The sequence below is a fragment of the Carassius auratus genome, chromosome 20 (genome assembly GCF_003368295.1).
Source record: "Carassius auratus strain Wakin chromosome 20, ASM336829v1, whole genome shotgun sequence".
Lineage (NCBI taxonomy): Eukaryota > Metazoa > Chordata > Actinopteri > Cypriniformes > Cyprinidae > Carassius > Carassius auratus.
This window is the reverse complement of record NC_039262.1, coordinates 24,517,959-24,535,814: the sequence shown is the minus strand read 5'-3', so window position 1 is coordinate 24,535,814 and position 17,856 is coordinate 24,517,959. Positions and strand designations below refer to the sequence as shown.

The window sequence follows — 17,856 nt, the reverse complement described above, 5'->3', positions numbered from 1 at the left end:
TCTTGCACTCTTGTGAAAAACTGTTATAATCAAAGCAGATAACTACACTGCATTATAACTGTCTTATTTACATCATGTCTACACTTTGTTGGTTACTTTGTTTCACTTAGTCATGAAAGTGTACTCAGTCAGTGAGCTCACACTGAACAAATGTTTTGAGCAGATTTCTTCTGCACAGAGAATGATTTAAGCACCTTTGGCATTTAATGTGCAACCCTAGAGGATCTTCCTAGTACATCCACAATATAGTAACATTAGACGTGGCAAACCTGTTCCTCATATCACTGCACAGCAACCACAGAGAACAACTATTAAAGTCGGCACAAAACAGCAATTTTAATTGTGTTTTAAAGTGAGTAAATCAGCTTCTTGAACGTGAAAAACTATTTAGGGCGGGACTTGATTTTGCCAATCAGGGATTGAATGGATTGTGTACTGGGGCCCAATTTGTACTTTATTCACCTTTATTTATTTATATAGCACTTTATACAATACAGATCGGGAAAAAATAATCAATGATTCAAACAGAATTCAATTCTGTTGTAAAGCGGCTCTGAACAGTAGACCGTCATTATCAATAGTCTTTTAATTAATAGAGAAATAATTTAAGGAACGGATTAATAAGCAACTCTGGATTACGTCTGAGGGACAGATTTCTGCAGGGCAGCGCCTGAAAATGTAATTGTAACTTTTATTACCCATCTCTCATCAGAGAAGAGATGTTGTTGCAAGGGGCCGAGCACATTAACGTTTTTGGTGAAAGATACATGCATGTCAATATATCTACAATAAACTTCAGCATTTCATAAAATAAGAAGAACTAGAGAGGAACAGCTATTGAATTATCATTTTGATTTCATGATGACTTACAGTGTACATCTCAGGGACCGTATACCCTAGTGGAAAATCACTCAAGACATATGCTATTGAACTGCATGTTGAATACTGTTTAGAGCAGTTGTGCCATTTTGGTTTTAGAACAAGACGAAATTTTTGTTTCTGCTAAATTAAAAAAAAAAGAGTAGTTTAATTTCAGTTTAAGCTTAATTTGTAAAGCACCAGACTAACTTGCATTTCCTCATAGCTGTTTTCTCCTCAAGTCTTTAACGATATTCTCAATACTGAATATTGTGAGAAAGCTTTGCCTTCCCAGGAGCCCCTCACTATGAAAGGAATGTCAAACAAGTGAAAACTAATACTGGAGAGTATATCTCTACCTCTCCCCAAAGGATCATTCTGCACTGTTCAAAGTGGATGTGAATTCCTTTGGCTTCAGATAAAACAGCCTCCCGATTTTCATTTGCCATGTGCTGGCATGGAACTTGGGGAGATGTTTGCAATTGAGCTTTTCGTCGTTCCTGTTGTTAGATATGAAGAACGTATGAATGACACGACAAGGGAAAAAAAACCTGCTTTGGGCTTTAACATGCATGTTATCCACTGGGTTGGACCATTGGGTCATGGATAAGACTTGCCTGTGCAGAAGTCATCAGGGCGTAGCTCTGTGTGTGTGTGTGTAGTGTTCAGAGTGTGTGTGTGTGTGTGTGTGTGTGTGTCGCTGTGCAGGTTCAGTATTTCTGAACAGCACGCCTCTCTCTTAACAAGCCACACGATTAGAGATATGAATCATGTCATGATGAGTTACAGACCGAAACCTACTCGCAGGATGAGTAATATAGTTACTCCAAGCAAGCACCACTAATGAATAACAATCAAGGACACTGCGTCTTAGAAAGGGTCAGAAGCTGGTTTGCAGGGATGACAATGATATGAATATTCTCTTTCATGCAGGTCAGGAAAGACTCCGTCAGCTGTCAGAAAACACAACCTACTTTCGCAGGAAATTACATGAGATGGGCTTTATCATCTATGGGAACAATGACTCCCCTGTTGTACCCTTGATGCTCTACATGCCAGCTAAAATCGGGTCAGTCTCACGTGTTGTTTGACTGAATCATGGCTATTGTGTTTGGTGATATGCTAGCTAGAGGATATGGATTAAAGACAAATTCTACTTGACTCTGATTTTGCAGACTCGTTAATTTATTTTGTATACTGTTGTTCAGAGCATTTGGGCGAGAGATGCTGAAGAGGAACATCGGGACGGTGGTGGTTGGGTTCCCCGCCACACCCATCATTGAGTCCCGAGCACGGTTTTGTGTGTCTGCTGCCCACACCAGAGAGATGCTTGACAAAGTGAGTATCACATGAACATAAGTAAGAGCTTCACCAATAAATCTATTAATGTATTCGATAAAGATAAGAAGAAAACGTGAAAGAACAAAGTAGTTTACTTGCGGCTTTGCGTTTCTAAACTTTACCTATTAGCTCTCATAGGTGCTTTTATGTAAGATCTGTCCCTATTTAACATCACCGCTAATGATATCAAAACAAATGAAGCGGTTGAGACCAGAAATAAGTGTTCCTACACTTCAGTTATTCATCTATGAATCTCTGACTCACCTCACAGTCAACCAGTGTAGGCTACATAACCTCTCTCCAAAAATAAACATCCTGTTATCATTTAGCGATTACTCAGCATTAATAACCCCAGTGCCTCTTCTTGACTCTCTCAGGCTTTAAATGCCATCAGTGAAGTTGGAGATCTACTCCAGCTGAAATACTCAAGGAAAAACAGACACGGGAGTGAAGGAGCTGACAGTTTTTCATTTCTGGAGAGCCACCAGGATTAGCACTTTCTCATGATGGACTGAATGTGTCTTTTTTTGTCCACTCCAGAGAAATGAATGTCTGTCTGACTTAAGTGTCATTTTCATGTTGATTCATTTCAGTGGACACTCACTCAAGTCCACCAGCTGACCAAACTTCAAGTCTTACCTCTGGGTTCAGTAACCAATATTCATTTCATCGTGCACTATCAACTGTAGGAAAGAATTCACGTCACTGTGTTCAGCATCACAAATGGCACAGGAGAAAGTCTGATGCTTCCTTCTACACAGTCTGAAACAAATGAGAGGGCTTTTGTCTTGTTTTCCATTTAAAAAGAAAATCGCTAACAAGGTTTATTTACTCAGTCCTTTTTCTCCATTTGCAAATTAATGTTTTTAATAAATAAAGTAGAATTCTTACAAAATTGAGTACGATTTATGCTTTAAACAAGAAAAAAAAAAAAATTTGCCAATGGAGGACAATAATCGTTATTCAAGACATGTATTGTTAAAGTCTTATTATATTATACAGTTTAGTAACTCTTTTAGCAAAATTTAAGGAAATGTAGATTTTTACTAGAAAACAAGACAGAAATCCTGATAAAGAAAATGTTTTGTTTTGTGTAGAAGAAACGGAGACACACTCTGTACAGTAAGTGTCATCTTTTAATGAGAAATAAGCTCAAAAATATATCTAAAAAAGAGAAATCTACTTATGAAGGAGATCATTTATTTTAGTTTAATCGTGAATAAGAATGTGACTTAATATCCATAAAAATACTGACACATATTTATTAATGCACATTGCAGTGTCTGCATTTATCTGCATTCACATACTAGCTTTGCAAAGGTCCACAAATCTTCAAATATCTCATTTTAATCTTTTTCACAATGCAAATATGATTGTATAGGTAAATTAGCGATGTCTTAATGAACTTGTAAAGAAGAATGCAGACAACGTTCTCTGTTTTGTTTCATCAGAGCTTTCTGTATTTCAATTTGAGTTATGGGACTTTCCATGAATAGGGTACAGTTTGGTGTCCCTTTTCCTTATCTTTTTTTTAAGCACTAGATGAACAAAGCTTGTAAAGAGATGTTGCTTGTAAAGAGTAATCTCCAAACATTATTTGGACACTTTTTACCCAAATTATATATACATAGAGAGATTTTTTTTTTCATTAATATTTATTGCAAGAAAAAACATAAATTCTGGGCTGTTAATCTCTATATAGACATGTTTTGCAAAACCTCATGCAAAAAATGGAATGTGATTAAAAAAAAAGAAAATCTCTATAATATTTAGTTTGACATTCCTGGGTTCATAATAAACATTTTCTGAAGGTTAAAAGCCTTACGCAATCAGCTTAAAAATATGTTTATTTTATTTTATTTTATTTTTTTGTACGAGTTTCAAGACACAGTTTGTACTCTATTTGTGGAAGGTGCCTTTATGTCTTACTTGAATATCTGTTACTAGCTGACAGTTTGCATATTTCACGACTAAGTATGATATCTACACTTACTAAAAGTATAATGTCTAATGGGCATTTCACAAAGGCAGAGGTCTTTCATTGAGCCAACAGAAATCGACTGATGTTTTTCACTCAATGTTTGATTCTTTATATCAGCTGTTAACAGACAGCAGTGAAACATGTTTGTGCTGCCTTTTGTATTGTTTTATTGTTGCTTTTGATTTGCTCTTTTTAAGTTAAATCTTTTTTAAGGACTTGTGTTTTTCTAACAAAAGTGCTAAATGTGGGTCACTGATATGATATGAAGAGCTCTTGTCTGTATGTATGATGATGTGGCTTATGAAGGCCTGTCGGATGTACTTTGTGTTTTTTTCCTCCATTCCCTTTTGTGTTCTTAAGTCTTGTTCTTAATCGGAAAGGCAGCTCTGAATATGTCTCTGAGTGCAGACGTATGTAAGTGACTTCAGAGCTACTAATGACTGTTAAGAGATGCAGATATGACGTTGGCTTTAAGCAGCCTGTATAAATGTAAGTAATGCTACTGAGCTGCATTTGACTGAAACCAAAAGGCATTCCACAATTTCTGTTTCTTTCTTGTACATTCTGAGTTGCAGTTGTCATCAAATATACAGTCACGTTTGTCACATGCAAGAAATTGAAATTCTTCGAATGTGACTGACCATTTGTTTCTGAAAATAATGAAATAAATAATCCTGAACATTTTCTTTTTATCCAGAATCGAGTTCATTGTCATCATCAGATATCTCAGAAAAAGCAGAGCAAACATTACTCTCGTTGTTTTTATAAACAAAGACCAATCTTTTACTCCGTAGTCATATTCAGATATTCATGTTTCATAAGGTATAGTGTATATTCAGTCAAAAGTTTAAAGTTGAGTTTAATTTAAATGATTTCATTAAAAACTTTAAATTATAAACATAAGTTTAGCTACTGCTTTAAATTTAGTTGACGTTACAGGTCATTTTGACTTGAATTATATTGAAAGGTTTATAAAAAAAATATGTATGTGTGTATATGTAAATGATTGTATACATATTTATATATGTATATATGTTTGTGTAGAGGTGTGTGAGTGTGTGTGTATATATATATATATATATATATATATGTATGTATGCCATAAATATGTAACGATACATATGTCACAGATTCAAACTGAACCATGAGATTATTAAAAATGCGCTTAGAGCTGTGAAATTTTGTTAATTTCTTTACATTTCAGTTTATTCACTTCTACTTTCTTAAATTCAAATATTCGTTATGCATCCTTTATCAAGTTCAGGAATTGAATTGGAAATAAACTTAGAAGGCTTTCTGATATCAGTTCTGCATGATTCTCTCCTGAGCGGAAACGAGTCCTCGCACACACCTGGCAGTCAGATACATAATCATCACTAGCCCTGAAAAAAAAAAGTCATATTCTCCTCCCATGCTGACCCCACAGAGATCAGAGCATCCTGCTGTTGCTTCTCTGCCGCGCGCTAAGCTTCAATAAGGCATGTATCTGAGACTCATCATTATAGTAACGTGTCACCAATGATTCTGTGCTCCGACATCCTGAAGAAGGAGAGAAGAGAAAGTTTGGTAAAAGTTGAACGAGGATGCACTGGTGCGGACTGAAGAGCAGCGCTAGACCTGCAGTAAACTGAGAAACGATCAGTCCACGTTCCAGTCACATTAAGTGTATTTGTGAATGGATTGAAGTGGTGAGGATTATCTGCCTGAACTCATAAAATGCCAATACATGTGACAGTTTTAATGAAGTTTGGATGAAGATGAGGAACAGCGCATTCAAGATCTTCTTCAAGAGTGAAACGCACACAGTTTCCTAAACAACTGTTGAACATTTAATGTTTTAGCGGTATTTAGTGGACAGATACGCAACGGTGCAAAATGCTAACAGCGCGTAAAAGTGTATGGGTGCTTTTAACTGTGCTGCTGGCTGCCTGGATGCAGCGCGCGATCAGCTTCCCCGTGAGGCATCACAAGAGACCCAGACACGGCGACTCTACTGAGGTGAGTGTGGATCCAAATCTCGTGCCGTGGTTTTGTTTATTGTTTATCATCCAGAACATGTCGTCCCCTTGGAATTGAAAGGTTCTATCTGACATTTTTATCAAAATTGAGTTATTCACATATTCTTATTCAGTGACAACGTATTTATAGTAGCTATGTTATAGATTTTTTAATGCTCTGTACATTTTGGGACTTTTTATTTAAATGAACAACAAAGTTGTATCTGCACAGTCGAATGAGCTAGAACCTTATAATTCCAAGGGGACAATATGCGTCACAGTTGATGGACATATAACTAGTTATATGTAACTAAATTACGTAATTTAATTACAAAATAAATGTAACTAATCAGTTACTGAGAAAACGTGTAATTAAATTATAGTTAGGGTATTTATGAAAATGTAAACGATTACAACTGGGGTTACATCTGATTATTTTTTCACACATACAGATTTGATTGATTTCTTTCATAATTTGCATTGACTGCACCAACATTTCAGGAGTTTGGGATGCTTATTCCATAAGTGTCTTATTTAGCCTACTATTTGGGTTGTTTTATTTGTTTTATTTTTAAGATGAACTGTTTTTTCCAGTGTTTCCTTTCATATGCAAAGATTTGATTCTTAAAACAGCATCATAGCTACTAAACTATTTCTTGTTATGATTTAAAATCTGTATTTAACCTCTAATGATCTCAATGCAAAGAGGTGCTAGAGTCTGATTTTGTGGTGGCTGTGCTTTTAAATTAAATTATTATAATCTAAATTTAAATGATGAAGGATGTTTACAGTAATCAGTGCTGAGTGTTACTGGTTAAACTTGCAACAATAAGAAATTTATAAAAGTAATCAAATGTAGTCCGTTACATTACTGTAATCTGTAATCTACAGATTAAATTAAACTCTGAAGTAACCTTCCAACACTGGTAATTGATTAGAAACCATGCCTTCATGATTTATTTTTGTTATATTTCATATGCTTTGTCAATATATTTCATATGTGTCAGACACAGACTGTAGTAAATAACGCATGTAATATTAAAGAAAAATATCACTTGTTAACTGAATGCTGTTATTTTGCATAATTTCCAAATAAGATTTACATTTTGTACTTCAAGTTTCAGAATATGTGAATATTTTATTTGTGTGTATTTAAAAGTGTATTTAAAGGTACAATTTGTAAGATATTTGCAGTAAAATATCCAAAAACAACTAGGCCAGTGTTATATATTTTGTCCAGCTGATTACAAACAATATCTCTAATGTTTTCAACTACTTGTAAATCATGAGAAAATTCCCATTTTAAACAGTGACACGGGGCAGTACAGTTGCCTGTCAATGACGTTAGTTACCCTTTGTTACCACGTTTACTGACGTAGAAACCACATAACAACAGTTTCGTGGACAAATGTGGAAGTAGCTTCACGACAAACTTCAACTAGAATGAGATGCTGATCTCGCTTGTGTTTTACTCGACAGGTGAGTTGTTTTGATAAGTCTCTTTACTGAAAACGAATGCTATTATAACGATCAACAAGATTAGTATTATGTGGCATACACGCCAAACGCGGGGCATCGCATCGCATCTCTAGACCCGCACGAGGATGCATCTGATCGCATCTTTGCATTGACTTTGTATGTAATCTACTCGCGCAAATCATTGAACTAGAGGTGCGCGATAAATATCGTCTGATAATTAATGCGCATCTTGTCAGTAAAGCTGGTTCTCTAATCAGCGGTAAATTCCATCAGGTGCCTGATTTCACATAGAGCAGCTGTTACTACACAGAGCCGTTGTTAACTGACTAGCTGCACAAATAAACGCTGATAATGAACATGGATTTGCGCAGCTAGTCAGTTAACAACGGCTCTGTGTAGTAACAGCTGCTCTATGTGAAATCAGGCACCTGATCGAATTAACCGCTGATTAGAGAACCGGCTTTATTGACAAGATGCGCATTAATTTTCAGACGATATTTATCGCACACCCCTACGTTGAACTTGTGTTAAATCCATAATATTTCCATCTGATTGATGGCCATCAGTGGTTGGGTAGAAGACAACAAATCCCATCATTCCACGCTCCTTGGTGTCATCAAACCAAGTGATTGTTATTGTTTTGACAATGCGCCCTCTCGTGGCTGGTCCTATAACCTGTACCTTTAAACAGCATCTGCCTTTTTATATTTCAAAACTTAAAAAAATACACTTCACATTTACACCTTAAATAATGCATAATTTCAGATTAATTCAGAGAGAGAGAGAAGAAAGAGAGAGAGAGAAAAAAAATGTCTGTGAAACTGACATTGGTTTATTCTGATTGGACTGTAGATGAAGAAACTCTTCTGGACCGTGGAACATAGAAGTTACTCTGGAAGATCCAAAAGCACAAACAGTCCACGTTCTAAGCATTTCAGTTTTAAAAAAATTGAAAATGTACATTAAAAGTGTTTTAATTGATGACTTAACTGATGACTTAACTATGCCTTCAGAAAAGTAAGAGTCAGAGGTAACATGTTTGACAGTGTTACAGTTAATACTGCTATTAATGGTGATAATAGGGGTTTATTATAATTTAATGTTATATATCCAGCTATCAATAATCACTTGTTTATCACAAAATGGTAAATGGGTTGACAGGTTAAAATGTGCCTGTGCCTTTTGGAATTGACTGTTTTCATTAAGGGATAGAGGCCTCATACAGTAGAACAGTACAATAGTGAAGCCTTACATAATAGTGGTAAAAAACACTTAGTTTCACTCTCTCTCACGGGGTCATTGTTCAGCTCATAAATTGTTTTTTTTGCCCCTCTTCTGTGTTAATGTGGAATTTCCTGCATTCTGGTCTCCTTGATCCTGTGTTTCTGCACAAGGGGGCCATGTCTAACCTCTCCAAGAAAGGTCCTGCTACTCAGCTTTGCATTACTAAATGTCTCTTTTGTTTTTACATGTGGGTCAGGGGTCGTCAAAGGGAAAGGGAATGGGGGGTCTTAGATTATTGTTTTTCTTCACTGGTTTGGAAATGGCTTGGTCCTGGGACTTTGATATTGGAGGTCAGATAAATCTAGGCTGCACTGCAGACTCCTCTCCCAAATGGCCCAACATAAATTGTGTGAGCTGATTGCGTCCATGTGTCTCACCAGAGAGCTCAATAGGAGCTGTGTGTGTATCCCATGGTCTCCAGCTAGCGGATAAGGCTTTGTTTCGGGTTCTGGAATTCATGCCATATGTTTGTGATGGTGAGAAAGCCCACTGGTAGAACAGGCCACATTCCACTGGGAGGAAAGATGATTTTACAATGAATTAACAATACAGAGAAAGACCAGAGATGGCCTCGGGGAGACAAAGGATGTAAGGAAAGACTGGGTTTCTATTCCGAACATTTAGGAAATTAAACTCGCCCTGTTAGGCCATGTTATGAGTCTTAACTGAGTAACAGTGACTAGTCCTTCAGCCCCTCTTGTTGAGACTTCCAGGAAGAAAAGATTAATATTGAGAATACATTAAACAGAGAAGCTCACATACCCCCGAGTGTCTTAAACTTGGGGAAAAAAGACATAAGACACCTATTTTACTTACAAAAGTTATTGCTGAATAAAATTGCTTTGCAGGTTTGAATGTGTTCTCAGGATGTGACAGGTTATGCAGTAACATGGACAGTTACTTCATTGTTCAACTCTCAAGGCAGTATAAACTCTGCTTATGATAAATTTATAAAGGTCCCTAAGTGAGCAAGAACATCAGCACATTTTCAGTGGAAAATGGTACTAGTTGACTTTTTATAATCTTTTCCTTATAGGGTTACTCCACCCAGAAATGAAAATTTTGTCATTAATCACTCTCCCAGGTCATTCCAAACCCATAAAAGCTTTGTTTGGAGGACCTCTTTGGACTATTATTAATTCACCATTATCATTAGAATATGTCCCAAAAACCTTCAAACTTGATGTTATTGAGCCTCTCATCAAAAAAAAAAAAAAAAAAACTAGACCCCAAAGAACTAGTTAATTACAGACTCATCTCGAAACTCCCTTTTTCTGTCCAAGATACTAGAAAAGGTGGTATCCTTACAATTATATTCCTTCTTAGAGAAAAATGGTATATGTGAGGATTTCCAGTCAGGATTTAGACCGTATCATAGTACTGAGACTGCTCTCCTTAGAGTTACAAATGATCTGCTCTTATCATCTGATCGTGGTTGTGTCTCTCTATTAGTGCTATTGGATTCTCGTCACTTCATAACATTAAGGTTGAACCACTGATGGCAGATGGACTATTTAGATGATGTCTTTCATAGTTTTCTGGACTTTGACGGTGTAATTTACTAGGCAGTCAATGGGACAGTCACAAGCCTCCCGGTTTTTATCCAAAATATCTTTAATTGTGTTCTGAAGAGGAACAAAGGCTTTATTATAAATTGAAAAACCCCATTATAAAATCTTGAGGAACCAGTGGTGACTTAGTCTTCCTGGTTCTGACTTCACACCTACACTACTCTATGCAAGCTAGCACTTATTGTTTCATGCAATGTTAGTTTTTCAACAGACACATCCTGAGACATCTTTGAGAGACACTGACATCATCTCTTGCACCAACAGAACCAAGTCCAGAACGAGCTGGCAGACCCTCGTCCCCACCAACACAGGTGGCTCCAGCATCGCTCAACGGGTGTCCTACCACAGCCTGAGCCCGAGGAAGAATCAAAACCCTTTGTCCTAGACCTCAGAAACTTTCCAGACCTGGCAAATGCTGACACTGACTCCCAAAACCCAAACATTCAGGTGAGCACATGCAAGAGCACACACCTCAAGTTAGTCGTCATCTCTGTGAAATGCTTTGTGAGGTGACTTTCAATGATTGACCTGGACAAGTCATAATATGCCAGCCAAGATATAATAAGCCATAACTGTGTTTCTCTACTCTGAGGCTAATGTCTAATCCTGTCTAAGCCAAAGTGTATTCATCAGCATCCATAGTGAGTCATCTCTCCTGATAGGATGTAATTAAGTGTAATAAGTTATCTTATCTTGAGATGAGGAGGAAGTAATTCTGCTTGATTTGATATTGAGCCTTTGCTCAAATAAAAAAAAACTCAGTGACTCACCACTAAAACTTACTGACTTTTCTCCAGACGTATTACAGGATGATTTGTCTTCATTCACTGCGTGCTTTAAGTTCTTAAAATAACACCCAGTGTTCCATCCTATTTAAATGTATTTTATATCCTTGGTTGTAGGTGACCATCGAGGTGTTGGAAGACCCCCCCATGGAAATGGACAAGGACCTGGTTAAAGAATGGAGCAATGACTGGCCTACATCTTCTCCCTCCTCTACTGTAGAATGGTTGGGCGGAAAGAAGCTTTTCTGGCCTTTATTTTGGGGCTACACAGATGTAGATTCGGGTGAAGATGGCACTGGCCAAGCAGTGGATGAAGAGGATGATTATGCACTGGAGTATGACAGTGGGGAGGCCCTTCCTAGTGGACTGGACAAGACAGGTGGCATTTGGGAAAGCCCATGGACTGAACGCCATTATGGTGAGTGATCTGTTTTTAACTATTTCTACACACAGGTCTTGAGAATTTAGAAATAAGAGTATTTGAACCTTCAACCTGTGTGATGAATGAAATCATTGGAATGAAGAAAGTTGTCAGAATTGGTAACATCAGAAGTTAAGAAAGAGAAATCAGTGGGAGAATTCAAAAAAGCTGGATTGGCGGCAGTCAGATGAAGGCGATTTGGAGAGTGGTTTAAGGCAAAGAGAGATGTAGAGACTGGGAAGGAAGGGTAGAGTGAGCTTGTAAAGACTGTTTCAAAGCACTGATTCAGACTAAGCTCGCAGCCAGTGGCGGGGTATTTGTGAGTGCCGGACCTTTGATGTAGAGACTGGTTCCACTCGGCGGAGAAGACTGCTGTTTGAAGACGAGCCCGATCCGCTCACTAATGGCAGCATGAGTATGTTCTCTTGGACAAATAAGCCCATGCTTGTGTTCAATTAGAGCGCAGATCGGGAACACAGAGTGAGAGGGGTCATCCGTTTACTTTTTATGTCCCGCGGGTTGGGCCCCAGACCCTGATTCCCCCACCACCCCCTCCCGCCCAGAGCGGCTAGACCTTTTAAGCCTGTTCAAGAATCCTAGGCTTTTCAAAGCCATGCATAACATTACGCCTCTGTTCATTTTTTGTTTTTCTCTCCAGGCCATGTCTGTTTTATGGTGGGAATTGTGCATTTTGGCTGTGCAGTCTTTCATTGGAGACAAGGATGAAATGGGATGGGGATTTAATTGGAGTAGTAAAAGAAAAGATACAGTGATTGGGTACTAAATTTAGAGATTAAGTATGGAACCAATCTAGACCAGAAGATGATGCCTATTCTACTATGTAGGATCACTTTATTTTTAAATGTATTTCTGGGCCCTTAACTGGACAGGAAGATAATGTTTTATTGAAATAATGCTTCATTGGTTTATACTGATGATTTTGAGTACCCATTATCATTTGTTCAGCCAAAGAAATCAGCAAAGAGATTTAACAGACCGTCCAAAATGTTCTTGACACCAGCATCTTTTAGCATGGGTAATGCTAACCACCCAAATCTCGACCTTGTGGATTTAGTGCCCATTCCTGCTTCTGCTAAACGACAAGCCCTGTGGCTGTTGAGGGTTTCACAGTTTGGCAGTTCTACAAAGCCAGCAAGAGTAGCCGCTGTGCCAACGCCTCCTTTTCATCATTCACTAGTCTGTCTGTAATCAGGACACCATCACTGTGTCTGCAATGTCACTGGCACCCCACCCAAATTCAAGTTAAATATTTAAAAATGCTAGTCTGTAATCTATACTCTGTATTACAGAAGAAAGAAGAAGACATCTGTTGTTTTTGTTTAACGCAACTTTTTTTTTTTTTTTTAAGAGTGTTGAAATCTCCTCCTAAAGCTAAAAGCTAATCAGTCTTGTTAGATTTTTTTTTTTTTTTTTTTTTTTTTTGGAGGATATAAGGCTTGGCAAATGCTCACTCTTTCAGCTTACCCTTGTTTTTGTCTGCAAAAGTTACAGGTGTTAGAGTGTTTTTGTTGGTGGTTTCCAGGGTGCCACCATACTATTGCAAAGCTTTTCCTCACTCAGTGATGAGTGGTTGTTATTATGTTTCTATGCATTTACTGGGTTTGTTGCTGAGATGTTGCTGGAGTGTCTGCTAGATGATTTGTAACTGCTAACTAGCCTTGCATTAAGTTGTCAATGTAAACAGGGTCTGAAACATTTTGTGATTAGATCAATAAAACCCCATGTATGGAAGTAGTCAGAAACAACATAAGAGCTTGTGTATTAACACCACAAGTGGTTGCAGGCATGCATTTAAAGCTCATGCTAATACCAAGCGGAAATAGTAATTTTAGTGTGTCCCAGAGGACCACTTGTTATCCATTCACTGAAAAGGATTTGAGGTTAAGGATTTTCTTCAAACCCTATATGATGAATGGTGATGGGTATCACACACACACACACACACAAAAACTAAATTAATGTTTTAACTGATTATTCTTGTGCTTTTAGGTGAGAAAGAGGAAGAATGGAGCGCATGGGGTCCCTGTAGTGTCACTTGTGGAAATGGCAACCAGACCCGCTCACGTTCATGTGGAGATTTCTGCATCTCCACCGAATCCCGAAGCTGTGACCTTGTGCCGTGCCCAGGTTATTTCAGTTCTCAAAAAATGTATCTGTTTGTAATAAAATTCTAAACCATTTTGTGTAATATTATTTCAAATTAAGAGTTTTCTTTTTTCTTCTCCTTCTTTCCAGATGATTGGAACAGTGTGGCTCACGTCTTTCCATTTGAGATGGAAAATGGTACAGAACCCTTTGGCACTGGTGAGTGATTTAAAGCTATCGGTATTCAATTAATGATGAATGGTAAAAAATAAATAATAATAATAATAATAATAAGCATTAAGAGACTGATTGTCAAATGTTAGTGGAATACTGTATGTACACCAGTTGAGTGGCCGAACTGACTCTACATCCACAAAAAAATCACCTTGACACCAGCAGAGGTTGAAAATGAACATTCAGTTTGTAGGTGATATTTTAAGCATGTTGTTGAGTCCTAATAATAATAAAATTCTGGCCTACAAAGATGGCAATTGGCATGATTTTTGTTTAATTTGATTTAGATTTAGAATTGTATTGAGAAGCCATTGCCATTGCTCCATCATAAAAAAGACAGAACTGAATTGAGCAGTCGCAATGTAAAATCAGATAAATGTGTTAACCTGTATTAGTTGTTTTAGTTAATGCTTTTTACAACGTATAGTCTATATGAACTTTACACACCCCTGTTGAAAAAAGCAGCATATGTTGGTTAGGTATGTTTTGAAGCATGGCTGCTGGTTTTAACTGGTTTAAACTGGTCCTTAGCTGGCTTAAGCTGGTCATGTGCTGGTCCTGAGCAGGAGCTAGTTGCTAAGGACCAGCACATGACTAGCTTTAACCAGCTAAGGACCAGTTTAAACCAGTTCAAACCAGCAGCCTCAAAACATACCTAACCAGCATTTGCTGGAGTTTTCAACAGGGAAAACAATGCATGAATCTGTGAATTTTTATTTTACAATGCACAAAACTATCACACTACTTTTTAAACCACTATTAGGCAAATGGCACTCTGCTATAAACTATTGTGGCTAATATGTAATCTGTTTGGGTTTGGTTGTTCTGCAGATGTTGACAGCTGTGAGAAGTGGTTGAATTGTAAGAGTGAGTTTCTCCAGCGTTACCTGCAGCAGGTATTGACTGATTTACCCAGCTGTCCATGCACCTATCCTTCAGAAGCCTCCACCAATATAATCAGTCTGCTGGATGCAGGACATGACCAGACCTTCCAATGGAGGGATGCTAGCGACCCAAAAGAGCGGCTGGACATCTACAAGCCCTCGGCACGCTCTTGCTTGCGTTCTGGCCTCTCAACAGATGGCACCACTCTGGCCGCACAGCATTGTTGCTATGATGACAACAAGCTTCTAATTACAAGGGGCAAGGGTGCAGGTACTCCCAACCTAATAAGCACAGAGTTCTCTCCAGAGCTGCATTTTAAGGTGGATGTAATGCCTTGGATTCTGTGCAAAGGAGACTGGAGTAGGTTTCATGCTGTCCGCCCACCCAATAATGGCCTGCATTGCACAGAAAACCCCCAACAGGACATTTTCATGAATGAATTGGAGGAGGCCAGAGAATATTAAGTCACCAAATTACTGTCCCTCCTCTGACACACCATCCTGCTGTGGTGCTTAACCCAACACAAAATACCAGCCAGCTGCGTAAGTGTGCAGTATAGAGCCAGTCTTATGTTGTGGGATGCATTATTGTAACTGTGTTCGCAAAGCATGGCCTCTTGCTTTTGCTGTGTTTGGAATATTGTGGAAAATGTAAGAAATGTTTAAAAATGGATTATAATCGATCTGTTGATGATCTCTCTTTTGATATGTGAATCTTGTAACTCTTGTATTTGTGTAAATGACCAATACAGGTCAATACAGGTTGGTGTTGTTGCTGCTGCAATCACATAGAGCGGGATGCAAAGGTCTGACACCCCAAACTATAGATTATCAGCATAATAAAATTGTACTAAAACATGTACGTGATTTTATGTACGTCTACCTTTCTCTTAATGGACAGCAGAACTGGATCTAACAATTCCACATTTGTTCAAAACCTATAATGATCATGTTATCCAGCATGATTTGAGAATATTCCAAAGAGCATCTTAAGTGCTTCATTCTGACCCCTTGCCAATGTAATTTATTTTCCTCATTCATTTGAATTAATTGTTTAAATAATTATTTATTTTTTGTTTTAACAGTAACATTTATTCCTAATATATCTTGAATCCTATATTGATTGTGGTCTCAGACCTTTGGATCCCACTGTATTTACTTTGATATCAGTGCCATCCAATGTAAAATTTGGGTCCTGAAGCAAAATGAGTAAAAAAAAAAACTCTGTTATAGACTTGCGGGGACGTTTTGAGAGTAAATGGGCACACTTTCACTGCCAACTCAGGGGAAACCATTCCATAACAATGTTCACTTAGTTCTTTAAAGCTGCAGTAGGTAACTTTTGTAAAAATATATTGTTTACATATTTGTTAAACCTGTCATTATATCCTGACAGTAGAATATGAGACAGATAATCTGTGAAAAAATCAAGCTCCTCTGGCTCCTCCCAGTGGTCCTATTGCCATTTGCAGAAATGCATCGCTCCCGGTAAGAAATAAACAATCAGAGCTGCGGTCCGTAACTTTGTTTGTGTTCAAAATGTAGAAAAATGTATATAATAAGCGAGTACACCATGAATCCATTTTCCAAACCGTGTTTTTGGCTTGTCCTGAATCACTAGGGTGCACCTATAATAAGTGTTTATATTCAGACTATTTTAGATTGCTTCGGGGATACCGCGGCGGAGTAACCCAGTACCTTTGTGATTCTTCATAGACATAAACAGAGAGAAGTAGTTCCAGCTACGATGTTCTTCCGCAAGACGCGAGCAGTTCTGTTTATTAACCGCTAGAGCGTCAAAAGTTACCTACCGCAGCTTTAATAGAGTCAACATTTCAGAAAGGGAACGAGCTGACAGACATAAAGAGAATATAATAAAATGTATATTGATATAACATTTATGTGTACGTACAATTTTGCTGTTTAGTTGTTCTGCAAATGTGCATTTGCTGTGTTGTTATTGCTGTTGCTTTTCATGTGTTGTTGGAAACTGTTTCAGGGTAACTACTTAATATTGCTCCAGACCTCTAATTTGAAATATTGCTCTTAAGAGTATGCAGTCTGTGTATGCACATGCTACGGCTGGCACTTTATTTAACATTTATTGAAATGTATATTTGCATGATGAAACATTTATTGTGAATGGATTGCTTCCTGTGGTCATTGCTACATTAATGGCAAGAACAGTATTTCTGTGTTAGCATGTGTTGAACAGTATTTATTGTATTTTTATCGCACATTCGCTGACGCTTTGAACTGATCATCCATTCAGATGGTGCACTACCCAGAGTCCTCCAGGACACACTGACCTAAAAAGGGAAATCATGTTCTCAAACACCTCTTTAACAACAAAACAAGTCAATATTCGCTGTTTATTATGTGTACTTTATAATGATTTTGCAAGTTGCAAGTTCTATTAAAACAAATACAAAGATGTGTTTGAAAAAAAAAATCTCTTGCTTGTTTCTTTCAATAAAATACATCAGGTTGTTTAGTTATGAATCGTAACATCTGGACTAACTAATGCTAAGCAAGAACACTCCATGGCGATTTTTTTGCATTGCAATGCAGATACCTGTCATCCTTTTTTATGAACAACCATCAATACCCATCAGTGAGAGACTCATCAGGGCTCATGTCTTTGATTACTCTGTTTTTCCATTTGTTCGGTTTTAACTAGAAACATCCAACAACTGGAAACTCATCTCCCCTGGCTATATCTGCTTTTTGTATTTGTGGAAATCTGCTGTTAGTTAGAAGATCTTGTTTCTTGAGTGATGAACGGAGTTGTGCACAACTTAGACTTGAGAATGCCTTTTAAATTTCTGAATTTGAATTCAAATTACAGTAGCAAACACAATGTAGAATTGTAATTTGAATTTAGAACAGGGCTGACCATTAGGTTATAGATGGAG

General features: G+C 37.6%; 2 protein-coding genes across 2 annotated transcripts in view; both read left to right on the top strand.

Moving 5' to 3' along the window:
• LOC113121262 (serine palmitoyltransferase 2-like) overlaps window positions 1–4,864 on the top strand; it is a 16,182-nt gene extending 11,318 nt beyond the window's left edge. The window contains exons 10-12 of the mRNA XM_026291583.1: window positions 1,792–1,927; window positions 2,067–2,196; window positions 2,577–4,864. Of these exons, the coding sequence (XP_026147368.1) occupies window positions 1,792–1,927; window positions 2,067–2,196; window positions 2,577–2,693 (383 nt within the window). The 3' untranslated portion in view covers window positions 2,694–4,864. The remainder of the gene's footprint in view (window positions 1–1,791; window positions 1,928–2,066; window positions 2,197–2,576) is intronic.
• A 690-nt stretch (window positions 4,865–5,554) lies between these two features.
• Window positions 5,555–16,163, top strand: LOC113121261 (isthmin-2-like). Its single transcript, XM_026291582.1, has 6 exons — window positions 5,555–6,178; window positions 10,776–10,958; window positions 11,414–11,714; window positions 13,728–13,865; window positions 13,974–14,042; window positions 14,889–16,163. Exons 1-6 carry the CDS (start codon window positions 6,056–6,058, stop codon window positions 15,404–15,406), a joined length of 1,332 nt encoding a protein of 443 aa, XP_026147367.1. The 5' UTR covers window positions 5,555–6,055; the 3' UTR covers window positions 15,407–16,163.
• The last annotated feature ends 1,693 nt before the right edge of the window (window positions 16,164–17,856 follow it).